This window comes from Aulostomus chinensis, chromosome 16, assembly GCF_037954235.1.
Source record: "Aulostomus chinensis isolate RoL2024-O1b breed Wild chromosome 16, RoL_Achi_v1.0, whole genome shotgun sequence".
Taxonomy (NCBI): Eukaryota; Metazoa; Chordata; class Actinopteri; order Syngnathiformes; family Aulostomidae; genus Aulostomus; species Aulostomus chinensis.
Genome location: NC_141335.1, coordinates 2,709,501 through 2,726,426, shown reverse-complemented (window position 1 = coordinate 2,726,426; position 16,926 = coordinate 2,709,501). Strand labels below are relative to the sequence as shown.

At 45.2% G+C, this 16,926-nt stretch overlaps 1 protein-coding gene and 1 long non-coding RNA gene across 8 annotated transcripts; one reads left to right on the top strand and one right to left on the bottom strand.

The window, feature by feature from the left end:
- Positions 1-2,626: 2,626 nt before the first annotated feature.
- LOC147247125 (uncharacterized) lies at positions 2,627-9,165 on the top strand. 7 transcript variants are annotated; one of them, XR_015109485.1, is made up of 4 exons: positions 2,627-2,940; positions 3,071-3,425; positions 4,148-4,354; positions 6,064-9,165. It is a non-coding gene; the product is annotated as an uncharacterized LOC147247125 (long non-coding RNA). The 7 variants fall into 7 exon arrangements; XR_015109483.1 differs by having other exon boundaries at positions 2,627-3,425; positions 6,064-6,200; positions 6,542-9,165; XR_015109486.1 differs by having other exon boundaries at positions 2,627-3,425; positions 6,064-8,481; positions 8,625-9,165.
- LOC147247124 (solute carrier family 22 member 7-like) lies at positions 5,745-16,924 on the bottom strand. The gene is made up of 11 exons (XM_086180698.1): positions 16,135-16,924; positions 15,668-16,052; positions 14,924-15,027; positions 14,506-14,660; positions 12,912-13,080; positions 12,370-12,493; positions 12,039-12,148; positions 10,606-10,820; positions 9,662-9,770; positions 9,253-9,459; positions 5,745-8,553 (listed from the first exon to the last, which is right to left on the bottom strand). Exons 2-11 carry the CDS (start codon positions 16,043-16,045, stop codon positions 8,478-8,480), a joined length of 1,647 nt encoding a protein of 548 aa, XP_086036824.1. The 5' UTR covers positions 16,046-16,052; positions 16,135-16,924; the 3' UTR covers positions 5,745-8,477.
- Between the last annotated feature and the right edge of the window lie 2 nt (positions 16,925-16,926).

The window sequence follows — 16,926 nt, the reverse complement described above, 5'->3', positions numbered from 1 at the left end:
GGAACTACACACACCCCGCAGCTCTAAACCCGCACCGTCCATTGGATTATTTTAATACTCAAGCACGCACTTTCTAGACGGCCACACAGAAAAACCCGCCTCCACAAAGAAGAGGTTTGACGGGCAGATGGTTGCTGATGCGTCACGGGTCACATGTTCATTAGGGTTTATTTCTTATGAATTTTGCAGTAGGGTTGCGTTGAACCGTGTAGTATTGAGAATGCCGCAGGGATGACGTATTTTTGTAGGCCAACCCGGAAGTCAGCGACGCCATTGGGCCAGGGCTGGTTGATTGATTTGATTTGATTTGTACTTATCCGCTAATTTAATTTTTTTTGTTGAGTCATGTAGAAATATTGGCACATAAATTACCGTTAGTGAGCAGATAATCCCTCCTGAAGGGAGGCAACTCTGACTTTTGAGCAGATACCGTGCACTTAATCTGGACTTGACATGATAAGAAAAATACAGAAGAAAAAAACGTGATATGACTTCAAGTCAGTGCCGTGATAAGAAGTGGACATTTAATCAAAACGAAACACATGAATGAACAAAGTGTTTGGACGGAGTGAATCACTGTACTTCCTAAGTCCCAAGGAGGTGCAGTATTTGTCGAAGGCTGATGTGGTTCTACTGAGCGTGCAGCAGGGGAGAGGGTTTTTTTTTTGTGGGATATTCTACCTTGAATTTTGGATTATTGACACACACAAAAAAATCTCTGTGGTGAACAAACATTGTAAATGAGATTTACAAGTTGTTTTTTTTGTTGTTGTTTTGTTTCGCAAGATAATCCTCTCTAATCAACAGCACCTTTTTAACGCCATGATGTGTGTGTTTGGGTTTAACCTCTTGTTCGACCATGCCGTTCTCCCTCCTGCATCTCTCTCTTCTACAGTGTGTCACAGGGACGACATATCGTTGTAGTTTAAGTTACTTCTTTTTTTTTTTTAAACACGTGGGCAAAAAAATGGAGGTAGCAGAAATGAGCAGTTCTGTAATGAGGGGCACATTTTTGATGAATCTTCACTCGAAGCCACAAGTGTTCCCTTGAAAGTTTGCGTTCTGTCTTTTAAGAGGCCGCAAGTGAACCTTTCAAAGAAAAGAAATGTTACAAAGAGATTTAAAACTCCCTGAAGGGTGCTTTGTCATTGTCTTTCAAAAGGGTACTCCCACTGAGACAAGCATTTTCACCCTTTTAGGAACACCATCGCTATGTCCAGGACTCCATTTACGAAACAATTATTAACAGAAACCCATCACTCAGGCCAAATGTTGCCATTGTACAAATCTCAAATCAAACTCTGGTCGTAAAACTGCAGTTTTTACAGGAGACACAGTTTGTAGCGACAGATATTTTTTCCTCGGGCTACGTTTCATTTTCTTAAATTGTGATATATTTCATCTAATCACTCAAGTACAGACTGAAGACCAGCGGGAATGCAGATTATGCTGACTGTACCACCACCAGCACCCTGCTGCGTTTCCCATCATCCAAAGCAGCGTGAATGGGCTTTTTTTCTTTTACAGAAATAATAGCTGTGTTCACAGTATCTTAGAGCATCCTGCTGGTCACAGGTCAACTGTAGCAAGACCTGAGCACAATGTGTGTAAAGACAAGCAGAATAGAGCCGAGGGGGGCGAACGTAAATCCTGTCCCAGCTTGACAAGTGAACAATGAAGCGCAGGGTTGATCCCGTAATGTCTTTCTACACGTTGGAGGATCTGAAAGGAGGAATGTCGTCCCTGCTCATGTCCCATCGAGCTGTCAGAACAATATTATTGGGTTTGTTTGATGTCTATTCAATAAAGTCAGAAGTGATAGTTTAGATTTGCCATCCCGGCACTTGCAACTGGCACAATTTGTGCGTCGGAGCCCTGAGATTCGTAAGGGTCGTTCCCACATCTGTGATGATGTCACAGGACTCGCGTGATGTGATGGTGTTTTATGTTCTATTGTGAAGTAAAGGCGGGAATTAGACAAATCAGTGTTGTGTGGCTGGATTCATTTCCTACACTTTATTAAAAATACACACCCTAAACAATCAAAGGAAGTAGAAATACATGGTGATCGTCGTGTCCCATTGGACCACCAAATGTTTTCAGTTCATTCTTTAGTCCCAGTGGACGTTTGGGGGCAATTTTGGAGAAATTTCCTCCAGATGTTCCAGAGATATGTTGTTCACAAAAAACAAAACAGGGACACATGGCCAATGCTGGGCAAATTATTTCCAAAACGTAATGATTATGTATGTATTTACTTTGATGCTTACTGTCTGTTTAGAGTAAGAAGACACTGATCTCACTGCTTGTATTACTTTCACCTAAACAACCACAGAGGTATGAGTGGGCGTTAAAAAGTCTAATCACAACCTCATTCATTGTCATGTAAATTTGAGTCTTAAACATTTAAAACGTATAAACTGACACAAATGATGAAATAAAACAACTTTTTAAAATCATTATTATCCTGCTAACCCCACGTGTAGTCAAATGTACATTGATGTAAATATATTTCTTTTTACATTTACATACTTGAATATATGTGAATATACTTGAAGTGACGACTTAAAGGGTCTCTGATTGTGTAAAAATGCCAATTAGCAATCGCACCTGGCTACTTCCTGTGACAGCCCTGATTGGTCCGCCGCATCACGTGACCACAGAACGGACGAGGTTTCAACGAGGAGCGGGAGCCGCTACGGTTTAAAGCGGACTTAAACTCTCAAAAGATTTGCACTGTCGTTATAAAATTGTCGTTTTAAGTCTCCTAAAAGTTAGCGAAGCCTCAAGCTGGACTGGAACGCTTCTGAGGGGAATATAATCGCCGGACTGAAAACGGAGCACCGTCCTCACCTCTGGAATCGCTGTACTGTGACTTAACTGCTAGTTCCGTTGCAAAAATAAAGCTCTAAAGAACAACAAGGGGATTCATCGGGAACGGTGACAAGTTACAGGACACAATAACTGATGATATTACCAACACTGGAATACCCTCACATTTACTCTGTTACTGTCTAAAAGTAATCAATTACAGTAACGTATAATGGTTTTGGTTTTTTTTGCCCCCAAGATGGACGACAGCCTGCATCCGTCACTCAGGATCTACTTGCTGTTGGAGTGGTTTGTGCTACGGGAATAATTCATCCTATCCATGGTGTTTGGATCATTTCACATAGACTCCTGGAAGATTAGTGACCATTGTGGCGGAAGCTAATGGGGATCTAAAAAGGAAAAAAAGAGAGAGCGAATGTAGTGAAACTAATAAACTCAGGATTAGTGCAGGCAAAAGTTCACCGGTTTCAGTCCCGCCTCACCCCCCCCCCCCCCCCCCAGCAGCAGCTCAGCCTGTGTTTGGAGATGATAACCAGGCCAGGGAGGAGGCTGATATCACACCAGGCTATTCAGGGTCAGAGGGGCTGTCACAGGTATGGCATGAATACTTCCCATGGTTACATAACGTGACCTAAATTGATACGATTGAATGTTTATAATTAGGCATCCAGCAGGATTTCCACGCATGTATCTGCAGGTTGAAAGATCCTTTTGGTTGGATGTGTGTGAGTGGAACATGAGAAGGCCAGTCTGAGGTTAAATATGCCCCAGCGTGCCGGTAGTATTCAGAGCAGCAGTGACACCGTAATACAACTCAATTCATTAGATGTGTTTTGGAGATGCTGTTTGGCATCTTCGGTGTTTCATATTTCCTGTGTTCAGGAGCCCATGTCTGACTCAGCTGGGAGCAGTTGCCAGGCAACCAGGGCTACTTCTCATCTAATTCTCAGTGGGAAAGCAAAGAATAGCATTTCCTAAAATGTTTCCTGTACGTCGAAGGCCACGGCACTCAATTTGATCTGCTCCTGTTTTGATGTCCGTTGCTAAAACACTCTGTTGTCTTTGTGATAACTCACTGATGAGGTTTAAAAGGCAAAATTCTGGGACTGTGTCACTCCCTGTTTCCAATCTCTGAGTTTTCAGTTTGGTCAGACGCCACAATGATGTCACAGAGCATCAAGGCAGGCCGGATCTTGACCGTCATCTCAGGATGTTGTTCTTAGCACGAGTTGCCACAGTGCACGTGTCGCTTAGCGTCCCCACCAAAAAAACCACCTGCTAACACTCGCTAACATCTGGCTTTTTGTCTGCAAAGGGAACAAGTTCAGTTGGCATTCACTCGGAGGTCACGTGACCCGGTAGCGGACATGGATGTTTATCAGCTGCAGCCCTGATCAGCAGAGACGGGAACACAAAACTCAAGTGAACTTGGTAATTCGAAGCCCGCCGCCGCCGCCTCTGCCTCTTCCCATCTCTGACCCACATACAGCGAGCAGTTCCAGCTTCCCTGTCAACAGTGGAGGTTTGTCAGCACCACCGTGGACCTCCATCACGTCACGTCAGTCCCAAAGTCAACCTGTCTGTGTTTATTTTAGTAAGTTGTCCAGTCAGCACTGAGTTTGAAACCAGGCTGCAGCTGAGTGATAAACGGATTACAGGCTGCAGGCTGATGTTCCGGGACAAACGCCAGTAGTTTGGTGTAAAACCAGGTTTTGCGCAGGAAAGGACAGTGAGGGTATTGTGGGTATTGGCGGTTGGGGTCAACTTGGGGGGGGGGGGGGGGGGGGTCTCATGAGCACTGGCTGCAACATCCTCTGTGGTTTCTTTGATGAGAAGAGAGACTCTTAGGTAGTTAACAGTAAGTTTGCTTTCCTGGAATTGATATAGTTTGCTTTCATCCGTCATCACCAGACGCTTTCAGGCATTTAAGCTGTAGTTATTCGCCAGCCTCCATTAGCTTCAAGATAAATATTTGTGGCCAGTTTTTTTTCTGCACTCTGGAGTCACAAAGAAGTAAAGCAGGAGGGGGAAACGTCTTTGATGGGTAAAGACTATTAGTGAGTACTTGAAAGCAGAAATACTCTCTTTTTGAGGGAAGTATTACTCATCATTCAGTTCGTATTATCAGCGCTCCACTTCCTGTCTCCTGCGAGTCCAACCACCACCCCGACCTGCCTTCTGCACATTTGTGTCCACAACGGGGGAAAAAGTCCTGGTTGCTTCACTCTGGTCTTTTTTTCTTTTTTTTTTGTCTGTGGTGCTAACACGTGATGCGGTGTTGTCATGCTCGCGTCACGGATTTTCTGTGAGAAGCTCAACACAACATTTCACAAAACGGTGCTTTAGCTGCTCTGACCTTTTAATCTCCTAACAGTTTTTTATATGGCCGTGATTGTTGTCCTCCTTATCGATTGATTCCTGGATATATTTGGACGTCCTTCTCACGCGTAGTCTCTGATGCACCGTACGTCCTCCCTCCAGTCTTTATGATGTTTGTCAGACACTGTTGAAGGCTCATGTCTCCACGCAACAGTGTCAACAGGGAAAACAGCTGTTGATTCATTGCTCACATTTGCAGCTGGCAGGAGCGTCACCTGAATTCTTCACCAGGGTCACCACAGTAGACGCTGCTCCGTGAGTGGGTTGTCATACACTGATGCCGCCACCTCCAGTATTTAATCTCTTGGATGTCACCGTCAGTTCACCGCCACATTCTTCAGATTACAAAGTGGAAACCAGCAATCGGGCGGTGCAGGGAGTCTGAGCAGTTTCCTGACCCCCTAAACAGAAGTTATCTGGTTGGATCCGTCTCACACGACAGTATCTCAGACAACTGGAGGTCCAAATTCAATGAGGTTGCAAAAGTTAGCATGTGAAGCCGCATCATAAACTTGACAAAAGTCAAAGCGGTTATTTATTCAGATTATGTGGATCATTTTAGTCACCCAGAATACAGAAAGAATCAGCAGTGACTACTCAGCTTGAAACTGTCTGACAGCAAAATTGCTGGAAAGCATCCATTTACAAACTCTCAAGAGCATCATCCAGTTTAATCCACCTCTTCATTACTGCTGGCGGAGCTAGCCGCTCCCCGTTAGCCCCCCTGCTAACTATAAGTAATGGAGTCATGCAGCTCTTCTTGGCTGTCTAATTGTTTGAAATTCTAATGGAAAAACAAGTAATTTTGCAGTGGTGGTGTGACGTTGAAACTATAAATTCACTGTTTTACAGCTGGACCAGTCATGAGGCATCAGACTGTGACGCAGACGTATCCACAGGTGTTTGTTTCTGCTAGACGATGGAGAAGAAAATGTCACACTAACGCCTTAGGACTCGGCAGGGGGCCGACACAGCCGGTACAGCCACAGGTACTTCATCGTGGGCAGCTTCAATTCTTGAAGTCAGGGGAGGACAGTTGGAGTCTGCTGGAAGGTTACAGAGGCTGAACTGTTTGGCTTTATGAAGTTAATGCTCTCCCATCAATCTGACGCCATCATGAACGCGTGGTGTGGTTGTAGTGGTCGGCTGGGAATATTCAGCTCATGAAGCCTCATTCCAAGCAGCCAGCTGAGCTTTGTGGTGGTAAGAAGAAACCGCAATGGCTGCTTGGAAAGATCTGTGTCACATATACTGAAATTCCTTTTCCTCCTAAGTCCGTAGTTTAGGTTTTGCATCATCTGATTCTCATCAACTTTGTTTCCGGCAACAGGATGCTGTTTGCTGTAAACAAGCTTTGATAAGCCCTGCAAACTTCAGACAGTTAGTGACCGCGGCGAAGGAAATGGAGCATCCAGCAGCGAAAGAGATGATTCTAGACTGTGCAGCCTTCTTGTGGCACATTTAGGCGACGCTCAGGAGAGCGCCAGGCACCTGCTAGCTGCCGCCTACTAGCTGCCAGCTGCTTGCTTCTGCTCGGTCAGGGAGCTGCTAGCTTCGGTCCCTCCTCTAGCACATCAGCGGTGCTTAGGAGGGGGGGCAGCTCCTAGCATCCTCCCTCCTCTCAAACGAATGGATAATCAATGTTTTCATCCAAAAGCGAAACTACAATTTGCAACATTCAGTCTGAATCAAGGCCCTGAGGCTCACACAGGGTTTGGTGGCACCTGGACGTTCATACCTGCTGGTTGTTGGCTGTTATGGTGACCAGGAGCTGGAAACAGCAGACGCACGTTGTGAGACGCCCTCGGACCCTCCCCAGACATTCAGGATACGCCATCTTAACTTGGTTGTCACCATTTTTATCGACTGAGGGGTGGATTGGACTGGTCAGTGCCAGACTCCTATTGGCAGAGTAATGGAAGTGTGACTGGAGCGTGAACTGAATTTAATCATGACAACAAAACAAAAGGGCTGGTGTTTCAATAAAGAGTCTTTCAAGGGATGTGAACTGACATCTTTGGACAGTTTTTGGAGACGTTTGACGGAGATCTGTGAATGTCAGTCAATTCTCTCTGATAACTTTTTAAACCTATTTCAGAGTTACTAGCAATGTGACAGGCTTTCTTGGAACACTGAATATGTCGGGCCAGAATGACTAGAAGTCACAGACATTCCAAATGAGCATCAGCTTGTACTGAAGGCCTAGTTTGGGTCGACTTCGCACATCGGCGGTCAGAGGTCACACGGATGCCAGAGCTCTTTCATCCAGCCTGGCAAGACTTCAAAGCAAATGAGCAGCGCTGAAATGTTCGAATGAAGTCACAACTCTTGCACTTCTGGTCCGATGATGAACTTTGATTTGGCCTCGGCTCAGAGTGGACTGAGGTTTTTGTCGCTTCAACCAGCTGAGCGTCCCGGAGGATGCCAGCGTTGATGTGAACAGCTGAACACAAAGCCGTCATGTGACGGCAGCACAGTAACAACAACTGTCCTCACCCCCTTCATCCGCTCTGCAAAGCTCAAAGCCACCGCTGCCCAGGAGGCCAGCTGGTTGACCTCGGCACGGCAAACGTCACTCTGCTCTTGGCTCAAACGTTGTCCAGTGAATAGAATTACAACGATAACACCACACTTGAAAAATCACAGAAATGCTTTTTCAGCGCATCTAAGAATGATGACATCATTTCCTGACAGAACTGGCTGGTCAGCTGTTCGTAGTTTTAGTCATTTTGACCTCTTATCTTGATCTTGAACTGCTCTGCAGGTTATGTCTGCAACATAAATTACCATGGCAACCTATCCAGCTGGAAAATGACCCACTGAAACCCCCAGGCTGAGCCAGTGTAGCCTCCCTGAAGCTTGACGTACAGACTGACGATCGTGTGTGTTGGTGCCTACGGCGTACATTCATCCAGGGGCGGCTGGTGGCAGAGTGGCAGCGGGAGGTTTTACCAGCATGGATCTGATTGGACATCACAAATCAGCTGTGAGAGCGGCTGCTGATTCTGCTTTTGACAGTAAATCAGAACTCAATCATTGTTTGACCTGAACATTTCTGACGTAGCTCAACAGTCCTCCAAGCCTTGTCTGACGTTAACAAAGGACAACAATTATTTCAATGAACAAACAATTTTTTAAAAAATGATAGTCAGTGAATGTTGATGGTTGAAAACACACACGTGCATTTAAAAAAACAAAGTCTTCATCGATAATTCTGACATAATCATGCGTCAGGTGTGTCAGCGTGGAAATCTCCTCGCTGCTCTTCAGGTGTGTGTTGAGTTCTTTGTTTCCATTAAAATATCTCTGGACTCCCCAGAGGGGCTGGAGATGTGGCTTTTTCTGAAAAGGAAAAAAAAACAGAAAGATTTTGATGAAACCTCTGTATTTCAAAAATGTGTTTTATTGTACAGCTGTTAACCCATCAATTTTTCTACTCCGTGAAACACTTGGGGAAATAAAACGTAATTGGGACTTCAGCATTGATGTGGACCTTGGAGCTGCTGCATGTCAAAAAAGAGATGCACAATGGAAGGTACTGTTTATGATTGAAGGTTGTAATGTAAATAGTTCAGTAATTAGGAATTTAAAAAAGTTGTTACACATGGATCATGATGTGTACTCTTTCCTTATTTTTGTTTAATTTTTTCAAAGAAATGATCCAAATTTTTGGTATGATTTCTGGTGTTGTGATGGTGTTATACTGCGCTGGAGGCAGCTTTGAGTTGACCTACTTTTGGCCATGATTGTGCTTTCTCCATAGAGGTGCAGGACTTTATGTTGCACTGAAAATTAGGTCACAGTGAGTGAAATGAGCCAAAAGCACCCAGGAACCACCCAGGGTTCTGAGGCTTATGGACTAATAATTTTAAAACTCAGAGTTCATTTTAGGCTGGCAGAGTTTCTAATTATAATTGTTATATAACTTTCACTAAGCAACCAGGACATGCCTGTGTTTTTCCAGTTTGGAAATCAAAAGCAAAGTAGGTGTTTGGCTGTCATTGGATTGCGAGGACTCGTCTGCTGTGGGGCTCTACCCACCCTGGCTGTTCTATGTCGTCGATCGTCTCCGGCAGCCTCACACCCAGCGTCTCGGGGAGCAGGAGCGACACCAGGCCAGATATGATGGCCACAGAGCAGACGATGACCTGAGGGAGAAGAGTCCACACGTCCTCCAGCAGCAGGATCAGCGGAGCTACCGATACACCCAGACGGCTCATGAAGCTGGTGTAGCCCATACCGTTTTGTCTGGTAAGACGCAAAAAAAATACAAATAAAAATGCAGCAACAAATCAAAAGATGTAACAAAGGATTTTTGTTTGATCAAGGATCTTCTCGTCCAGGGGAAGAAACCTTTTGTGACTCAGATGGACTGAAGCACCAGTAAAGTGTTGCTAAGGCAGGTTAGAGATAAATACTTCACATCATTATTAATGGAGCAGTCGCTGACCTGATAACTGTGGGGTAAAGCTCAGTTGTGTAGAGGAAGACTGTTGTGAAGGATGCTTCTGACAGGCCTTTTCCAAGAATGGCCACAACCGCACGCGCGTGCCACAGACCTGCAACACACAGGTTTTTGTTCCTGGTCTGCTGTTTGTCATGCAGTCAACAAATTCCATGAAAAGACTAAAAGGAACAATTAAATCGTCCTGCCAACAAGTCTGTCTGTCCGAAGGCTGATTCAGGTCTATTGTTGTCTACTGCTATTATTAGTCTTTATGTAACCACACACACACACACACACACACACACACAAGCATCAATTATGCATTTATCCTCCACTGAAAATATTTCTCATTAAATGCACTATTTAGTGTATGATTAACTTTTGCCAAGGACTACAATGACCCAGCGTGCCAGCTTGGCCTGGATGTTAGTGGGCCTTTTTCAAACACTCAACACAGTATTCTTAGACTCATATTTAAAGATTTATGTCCTAAATGGACTTAACGGCTGCAAACATGGAAGGAATGTCAGCAGTATTGATAGAAAGAACAGCACACTTCTGGTTTTGATCTTCATGAGACTTGTTTTTTCTTACTGTTTCTCATGTCCTCCTGTGTTAATGAAGCCAAAACTCAGATTTGGCCTTTCAAGCCCTCACAAATACGTGTGGAGCTGCTGAAGGTTTGTAAACCGTTTTTTTTTCAACAGTTTAGCTGCCATCAGTCGCTGTTAGCTTCAAGCTAAGTGAGGGTGGCTGGCTCTGTCACGTCTTTGAGAGCTGAAGACATCTATTTGTGAGTTCTTGAGAGGCAAAGTCATTGTCAAGTTGAGCATCACTTTAATAAAAAAAAAACTCCTTTGTAGCTCAATTGTAGCTAAGAAGTTGAATTGCAAACAGGACAAAAGTGCATCCTCAAATAATTGCGATAAAATTTGTGACACTGTGACCTTTTGGAATGAGGATGTTGATGGCGATGCAGGTTCCCGTTAGTATCAGCGTGCCAGCTTGGCACTTCCTCCGTCCGATGACGTTGAGACAAACATAAATCATCAGTTTTGCAGGAACTTCGATCGCAGAGTAGATGAAGTGTGTGAGATACATGTTCAGGCCAAATCCACTGATATTCAGGCTGATGCCGTAATACGTCGAGGCAACTCCGTACCTGCAGGGAGGAATGAACAACAGGTCACTCGTGCCCTCCGTGGCTCCACTCGTTGACAGGGATTCCATGAATTCATGCGCAAAAGAATTGGCCGGATTTTGCTCTGAAGGCATGCAAACTCATCCTCTTTCAGTGAAAATGTTCATTCTTCGCAGATGCATTTATGTTTGATGATTTTGTTTGAAAAAGGGGAGGGTGGTCAGAGTTTTTAAGGGTAAAACCATGGACAGAGTCGGGGTGGGGGGGGATTTGAGAGCTGCAGCTCTCTGGTTGTAACCAGGTGCCTCAGAAGAGCCTCCTCAGCTCCTCTCCCCTCACCAAGCATGGAGGCGAGCCTACGGCAGCCTGCAGGATCGTGTATTAGCCTTATTTAGAATCGGAAAACTTTATCCATCCCAACTTGGAAACAACTTTGTTGGGCTGTAAAACCTGCCAGTTCCCAACAGCAGAGCATAGCAGCAGTTCAGTCAGGCCAGGAAGTCAAGCTCAGCTCACCTCCCCAGTGTTTTCAAACCAGCCCACCTCAGCTGGTGACCCAGTTATCTCCTTCCATACACTCAAGGCTGATTTTTAAGCTGCTTCACTCTGCCTACTTTTGCTGCTTCCTCTGCATGCCTTCCTGCAACCCACCTGCTTCTCTACATTCTGCAGCTGACCTGCAGCGTCAGTTACTTCTGTTGAGGCTGTTGCTGACTCTGTTCTACCGCTCAGCTCCTTGATTTTGCCATTCCGTGTCTGCTCAGGGAAGAAGCCAAATGCAACTCACTGCCATGGAAATTAGGTTTTCCGTTTGATGAAAGTGGGCCCTAATTAGTTTGGAGATCAGACAGACTCGCTGTGGACTTGTACAGACGAATGATGTTGTCATGGGGGTTTCCCTGACGATGCTCTGTCGCGTAAACAAAAACAACAGCGAGTGCGATGATGGCTTTAAGCAAAGAGAACATAAATGTCCCGTCTGACAGGATTCAAGACTTCATGAAGAACTGGCTGCAGTAGAGAGTCTGGAGAACTCACAGAGGGAAGACACTAACAGCTACAACAGGCTGCCTGTGTTCTTGTAGCGTGGATGTAGCCTGACAGCTAACGGTTATATGACACGAGGGACCGTTAGCCTGATTGGTCTGAGGTGAGTTTGCATGCCTGGCTGTGATTGGAGGTCATTCAGTGTTTCTCTTCTTTTACAGGTCTGTGGAGGTTTTCCGAGGCGTTACTGACCACACAATCCCAGACAGGAGGGTCAACTGCCTCATCTTAGGAGTCTTGACGAGGTGAAGGTAGGTGTAGTTGGTGTTCGTCTTTTCCAGGATTTCTATGTTGGACAACGTCTTTGCAGAAGCAGATCAATCATGTCATTATAAATGCAAATGGATCTGGTACCAATTCAGTGCTTAAACATTTAGGGTTGGAAATGTTGGTCCACTTCTCTCGGGTGGTCATATTAAGAGGCCAGGTCACCCCTCTGATGAAACCTGTGGACCTAGACGGGGTCTTCATTGTGAAACAATTCAGTAACACATGACACCAAATAATTTAAACCATTATTTACCCCTAATTTGAATTTGGACGACAGGTTTTGTCTCTTGTTGAGCCGAGCGCATCTGTCGAGGTAAAACTGAGCCTTCTCTTCTTTACCATTGACAAGAAGCCATCGAGCTGATTCAGGAATCCACCTAAAAGTTAGATCCAAAATAAGAACATTATTCAAATGAAATTAAAAAAAAGAAAGTCATTTTATATCTGGAGGCTGATTTTTGAGACATTTCTCGAAATCAAATACATTCTTCCGCTTTATAAAACATGACGTTTTTCGTCAGTTTGTTTGCTTGGACCTGTCAAGGCAGCCTGAGTTTATTTAGATCCAAAACACAGAGTTTAAAAGAGCAAATGTGGCGTTTTTTGACTTTTCCAAAAACAAACTTTTCAAAATGTGTTTTAACCTCTCATTAATATGAGGAGATGCTGGTCTCATAAACGACTGCTTGCACAGGTGCAGGCCGCTTTTGTTGATGCGAGTCCTCTTTGTTCATCTTTTTGAATCAATTCATGCAACTGAATGAAACAAGAAAAGGAGACAACAGCTCTACTTACCACCAGGTCAAAACCGCCACACCCAGAGGGGCCGTAACAGCCATGATCAGCGGCCGCCAGTCGTTAATAAGGAAGGCAAATGCAGCCAGCAGCATGTTACCGACAGACCAGGACAGACCACCAATCACGCAGATGAATGACCTGTGACCTGTGTCAACCCACTCAATACCTCAAGGGCACGAGGTGACAAACAGAATGACAGAAAACAAATATTAGGCCTATTTTGGGGGGGGGGGGGGGTAAAAGTGTCACTTTCCCCTTTGTTTTTTTTTTACTGCAAGCATGTAGTTCATTTCCTGTTTTATTTTGAAAGTATTGTCCCTGTGTGTTGTTTTACTTCATGTCCTAGTGTGTCTCTGCTCATCCCCTGCTTCCATGTCTGTCTCTAGTTTTTGTTTTATCCAGCAATTTGTTATTGGTTTGTTTTGTTAAAGCTTTTTCCTGATGTGTGTGTTTGGGGGGGGGGGGGGGGCTGCAAATGAGAAGCAGAAATCAAACAAAAACATGATTCAGCAATCAGTTGATAACAGGAAAGTCAGTTCTGCCCCCCCCCCCCCCCCCCCCTTGCCCCCCCCGCCTCCTGAGACCTGGCTAACCTGTTAATCCTGCACCATGACTCAGACCCCTGGTGTTCCCCGAGGTTCCAGCTACCTTCTCTTGTTCCCTGTCCGCCTGCCTCTTTGGACCTCCTCTGTTTGGATGACCTTGGTTGTGCCTTTTTGTTTGTGGACTTTGACCAGTTTCCATGAATGATGGTAAGCCTCTGTTTGTTCCCTCTGGTTATGTTCGGTACATAACTGAACTTTCCCTGCTGCCTCGACCCTGAGAGCCTGCGACTGGGTCTGTTCCCTCCTCGTGCTCTAACTCAGTCTCTCAGGTCCTTCAGACTTCTAAAATCTTTGCTTATCTTAAACGCCCCTCAACTACCTCGAGAGGCTGCCAGGAGCCAAGAAATACTCCAGCAGCTCTAAGCCTCTGCAAAATGGTCGAATTGTTTTTACTCTTTGTTCTTTTGTACAGATTAAACAAAGAAGATATAATGTGTTAATTAATAAGCTTCAGAGGTGCTGGTTGGTGGATTGCGTTTACTTTGGACAAAGCCGGCTGACCCCCCACCCCCAAACACCACACCTGGTTCCCACAGGGCTCAAGTGAGGGGAGGAGCTGCTGATATGAGTATCAGAGGGTGTCAATATTCTCATTGAACTCTTAATGTCAGAGAAGAGGCCGCATGCCAGAAAACATTTTGTGGTTGTTGACCTCCAGTAACTCATTGTTTGCATTGGTGAATGGGCCCGAAATTTCCAAGGGGCGTGTCAACATGAGCCAGCACAAAAGTTAGAGCGCCGCCCTGAACAATGAAATGTGTGGCGCTGGTACATCTGTACACCAAAGCTTTAAAGCAAAACTTCCCCACAAAAAGTGCATCTGATCTTTCAAACACCCAATTTTCTGAATTCTGGAGTCACACAGAAGAAATGCAGGAGGGAAAAAAAACAGCTTTGTGAGCTCATGACTTCATTTTGTTGGTACTTGAAAGGCAAAATACACTTTTTGGCTAAAGTCTCACTCTAATGTGCAACAAAGTGCTCACTGAGAACCAAAGAAGTGATGCTGATTCCCGTCAGCCCGAACCCGGTGAGGAATCTCAACACGGCGAACAGGACGTAGGAGTTGGCGAAGGCGCTGGAGAAGCCAAACACGATTGAAGTGATGTATGCAGCCAAAAGAGTGATTCTCCTTCCGTACCTGGAGGGAGGGAACAGCCATCGCTGTAAAGGAGGAACAGTAGAAATTTGTCTCGTCCGGTTTTAAGATTTCCTAGAAGTTGTGGACCTAAATATTTTTAATGCACTCATCACAGCTTTAAAGTGAGTTTTGTTATAAACAATCTTCAATTATCCAACAGAAGGGGAACGCTAAGTGAGGTCATGGTTCAGGGAGGAGGTGACCTACATTTCCAAGAATAAAAGCCACCTGATTTAGAGCTGATGTAGTCGCTAACAACGTACTTGTCACAGAGGAATCCGAAGGCTACGGCCCCGACCATCACGCCCATGAAGAATATTGTGCTTGTGGTTTTATTCAGGTGTTTTTGATCACAGACGAGGTCCCACTGGAGGAGGAGATCACAAACTATTAGGCTCCACCTACCTGCTCGCTACCGGCGACCAACGCCAGGCGGCAGGCGCTCTCGTCAGGTTTCAGCTCAAGTCAAAGTGCTTGTGGGTAAGTGGGCGTACGGCTGGATAAAGAAGATGGTGGATTCTGCCGCACAGCGACCCAGCCAGTTTGTTAACGCACGTTTTGGGCAGTTTTATTGTTGTCCGTCAGTCAAGTCAACTTCATTGTATGGCGCACATCCTGCAACAGCGGCGACAAAAACCTTCCTTTTACCAGGCAGGAACGTGGAGCAGATCCAGGATCAGTGGGGACAGACGTCTGCTTTGACCGGTCGGGGGGGGGGCAGGAGAGCGGGGCAGAGACAAAGACAGAGATACAGAAGGAAAGAGAGGGACAGAGATAAAGAGAGAGAGAAAGGAGGAGAGACAGATGGACAGACGGGGACGTGAGCAGGTGGAGCTACGGGTGGCAGCTGGAGCCTCTTCAGGTCAGTCTCCATTAGCTTGATGCTAAATGTACGTTGGTCAGACTCCTACTTGAGAGGTAAAATACTCTCTTTGGGCGAAGTATCAGTTTGAACAGTACACAGACATTTGTACAGATGGCGTGTGCGTATTTGCTGAAGGTCGTACCTCTGTGGCGAGGGTGGAGGAGAAGGTGGCGTTGTCATACACCCATCCACTGGGACACTCAACTGTGGGCAGCTCGGCGCTGTTGGAGCCGTTGAGTGAGAGCTGGAGCTGAGGCTCTGCAAAGATCCGGCAGGGCTGCAGCTCGCCATCGTTTCCTCGTGGAATGCGGACGTTCAGTCTCTGCAGCCGGGTGAGATTTGTGAAAGCGTCATCGTCCAGTTTGCTGACATCACAGTGGTGAGGAGGCACCGCAGCGATGAAGTTGTTCATCAAGAAGTGACAAGGCAGAACTATTCGAGGGGCGCAGAGCAAGACCACGATGATGATCTGAAAAGGCCCGAAACCGTCGATGTCCTCCAAGATGTCCTCAAACCTCATTCTCTCGCTAAAAAACAAACAAAAACAGAATTAGATGTTAAGTTGACAGCAAAATGTGCTGAAATAAGAGGAAAATGCTCCTGACTCACCTGGATGAGACTCTGGTGGGAGTGTTGGCGCGTGTTCTCAGGTCACTGGCGAGTGTGTGTCAGGAGCAGCAGACACACCTGATCATTAACACCTGCATTACCTTTGGACGTAAAGCTGTTAAATATTACAAGGGAAAAGTTGAGCGATAACTGACTCTTTCACAGCAAAAATGCTCTCCGTTCGTCCTCATGCACCTGTGGGATCTGGATTTTGTAGCCTTTTCTCCATAAAAGCTTGTAATAACTGGATTTATTTAAACGATTCCATCAGCGCAGACCCATCGGATGAACCAAAGATGAAAAACGCGCGCCTGTGTCTGTGGTGACGGTCGGCATCCTCAGAGCACCGCACGTTTGTTTATCGAGGTCATTCTCAATTATTAGAAAAAAAGGCCCAAATAGAGATGTAAATAAATGAGCAATAATAGATTCGTGCGTTCGTGGGGTTAAGAGATGCATTGATAGTGAAAAGAATTTTTAGAGAAAACCCTCCGTTAGACTGACCGAGCAGGTGTCACTAATGACACTCGTTATGTTGATACACGCTTCAATTAAATGATTTTTGCCAGATTTATATCCTGAAAATGAAAGAAAAATAAGAGAGAGAGAAAAATGTCTTGAATATATTGATACACCCAGATGACCAAACCATATTTTACATTTGTTAATCATGTTTATATTTACATTTTTTCCGATCTGATGAATCCACCAGACTTTGTCATTTCCTTGTCACTAATTTACACTTTTGATTTACATTTCATGTCAAATCTTGACTCCGAGCTACCAGCACCC

What these genes read in the sequence shown, in the direction of transcription:
- LOC147247124 (XM_086180698.1), bottom strand. Translation starts at nt 16,045, where the DNA reads ATGAGGTTTGAGGACATCTTGGAGGACATCGACGGTTTCGGGCCTTTT. An exon ending in CGTCCAAATTCAAATTAGGG is followed by an intron (nt 12,149 to 12,369) that starts GTAAATAATGGT and finishes GCTTCTGCAAAG; the next exon opens with ACGTTGTCCAACATAGAAAT. An exon ending in CTTTACCCCACAGTTATCAG is followed by an intron (nt 9,460 to 9,661) that starts GTCAGCGACTGC and finishes GCGTCTTACCAG; the next exon opens with ACAAAACGGTATGGGCTACA.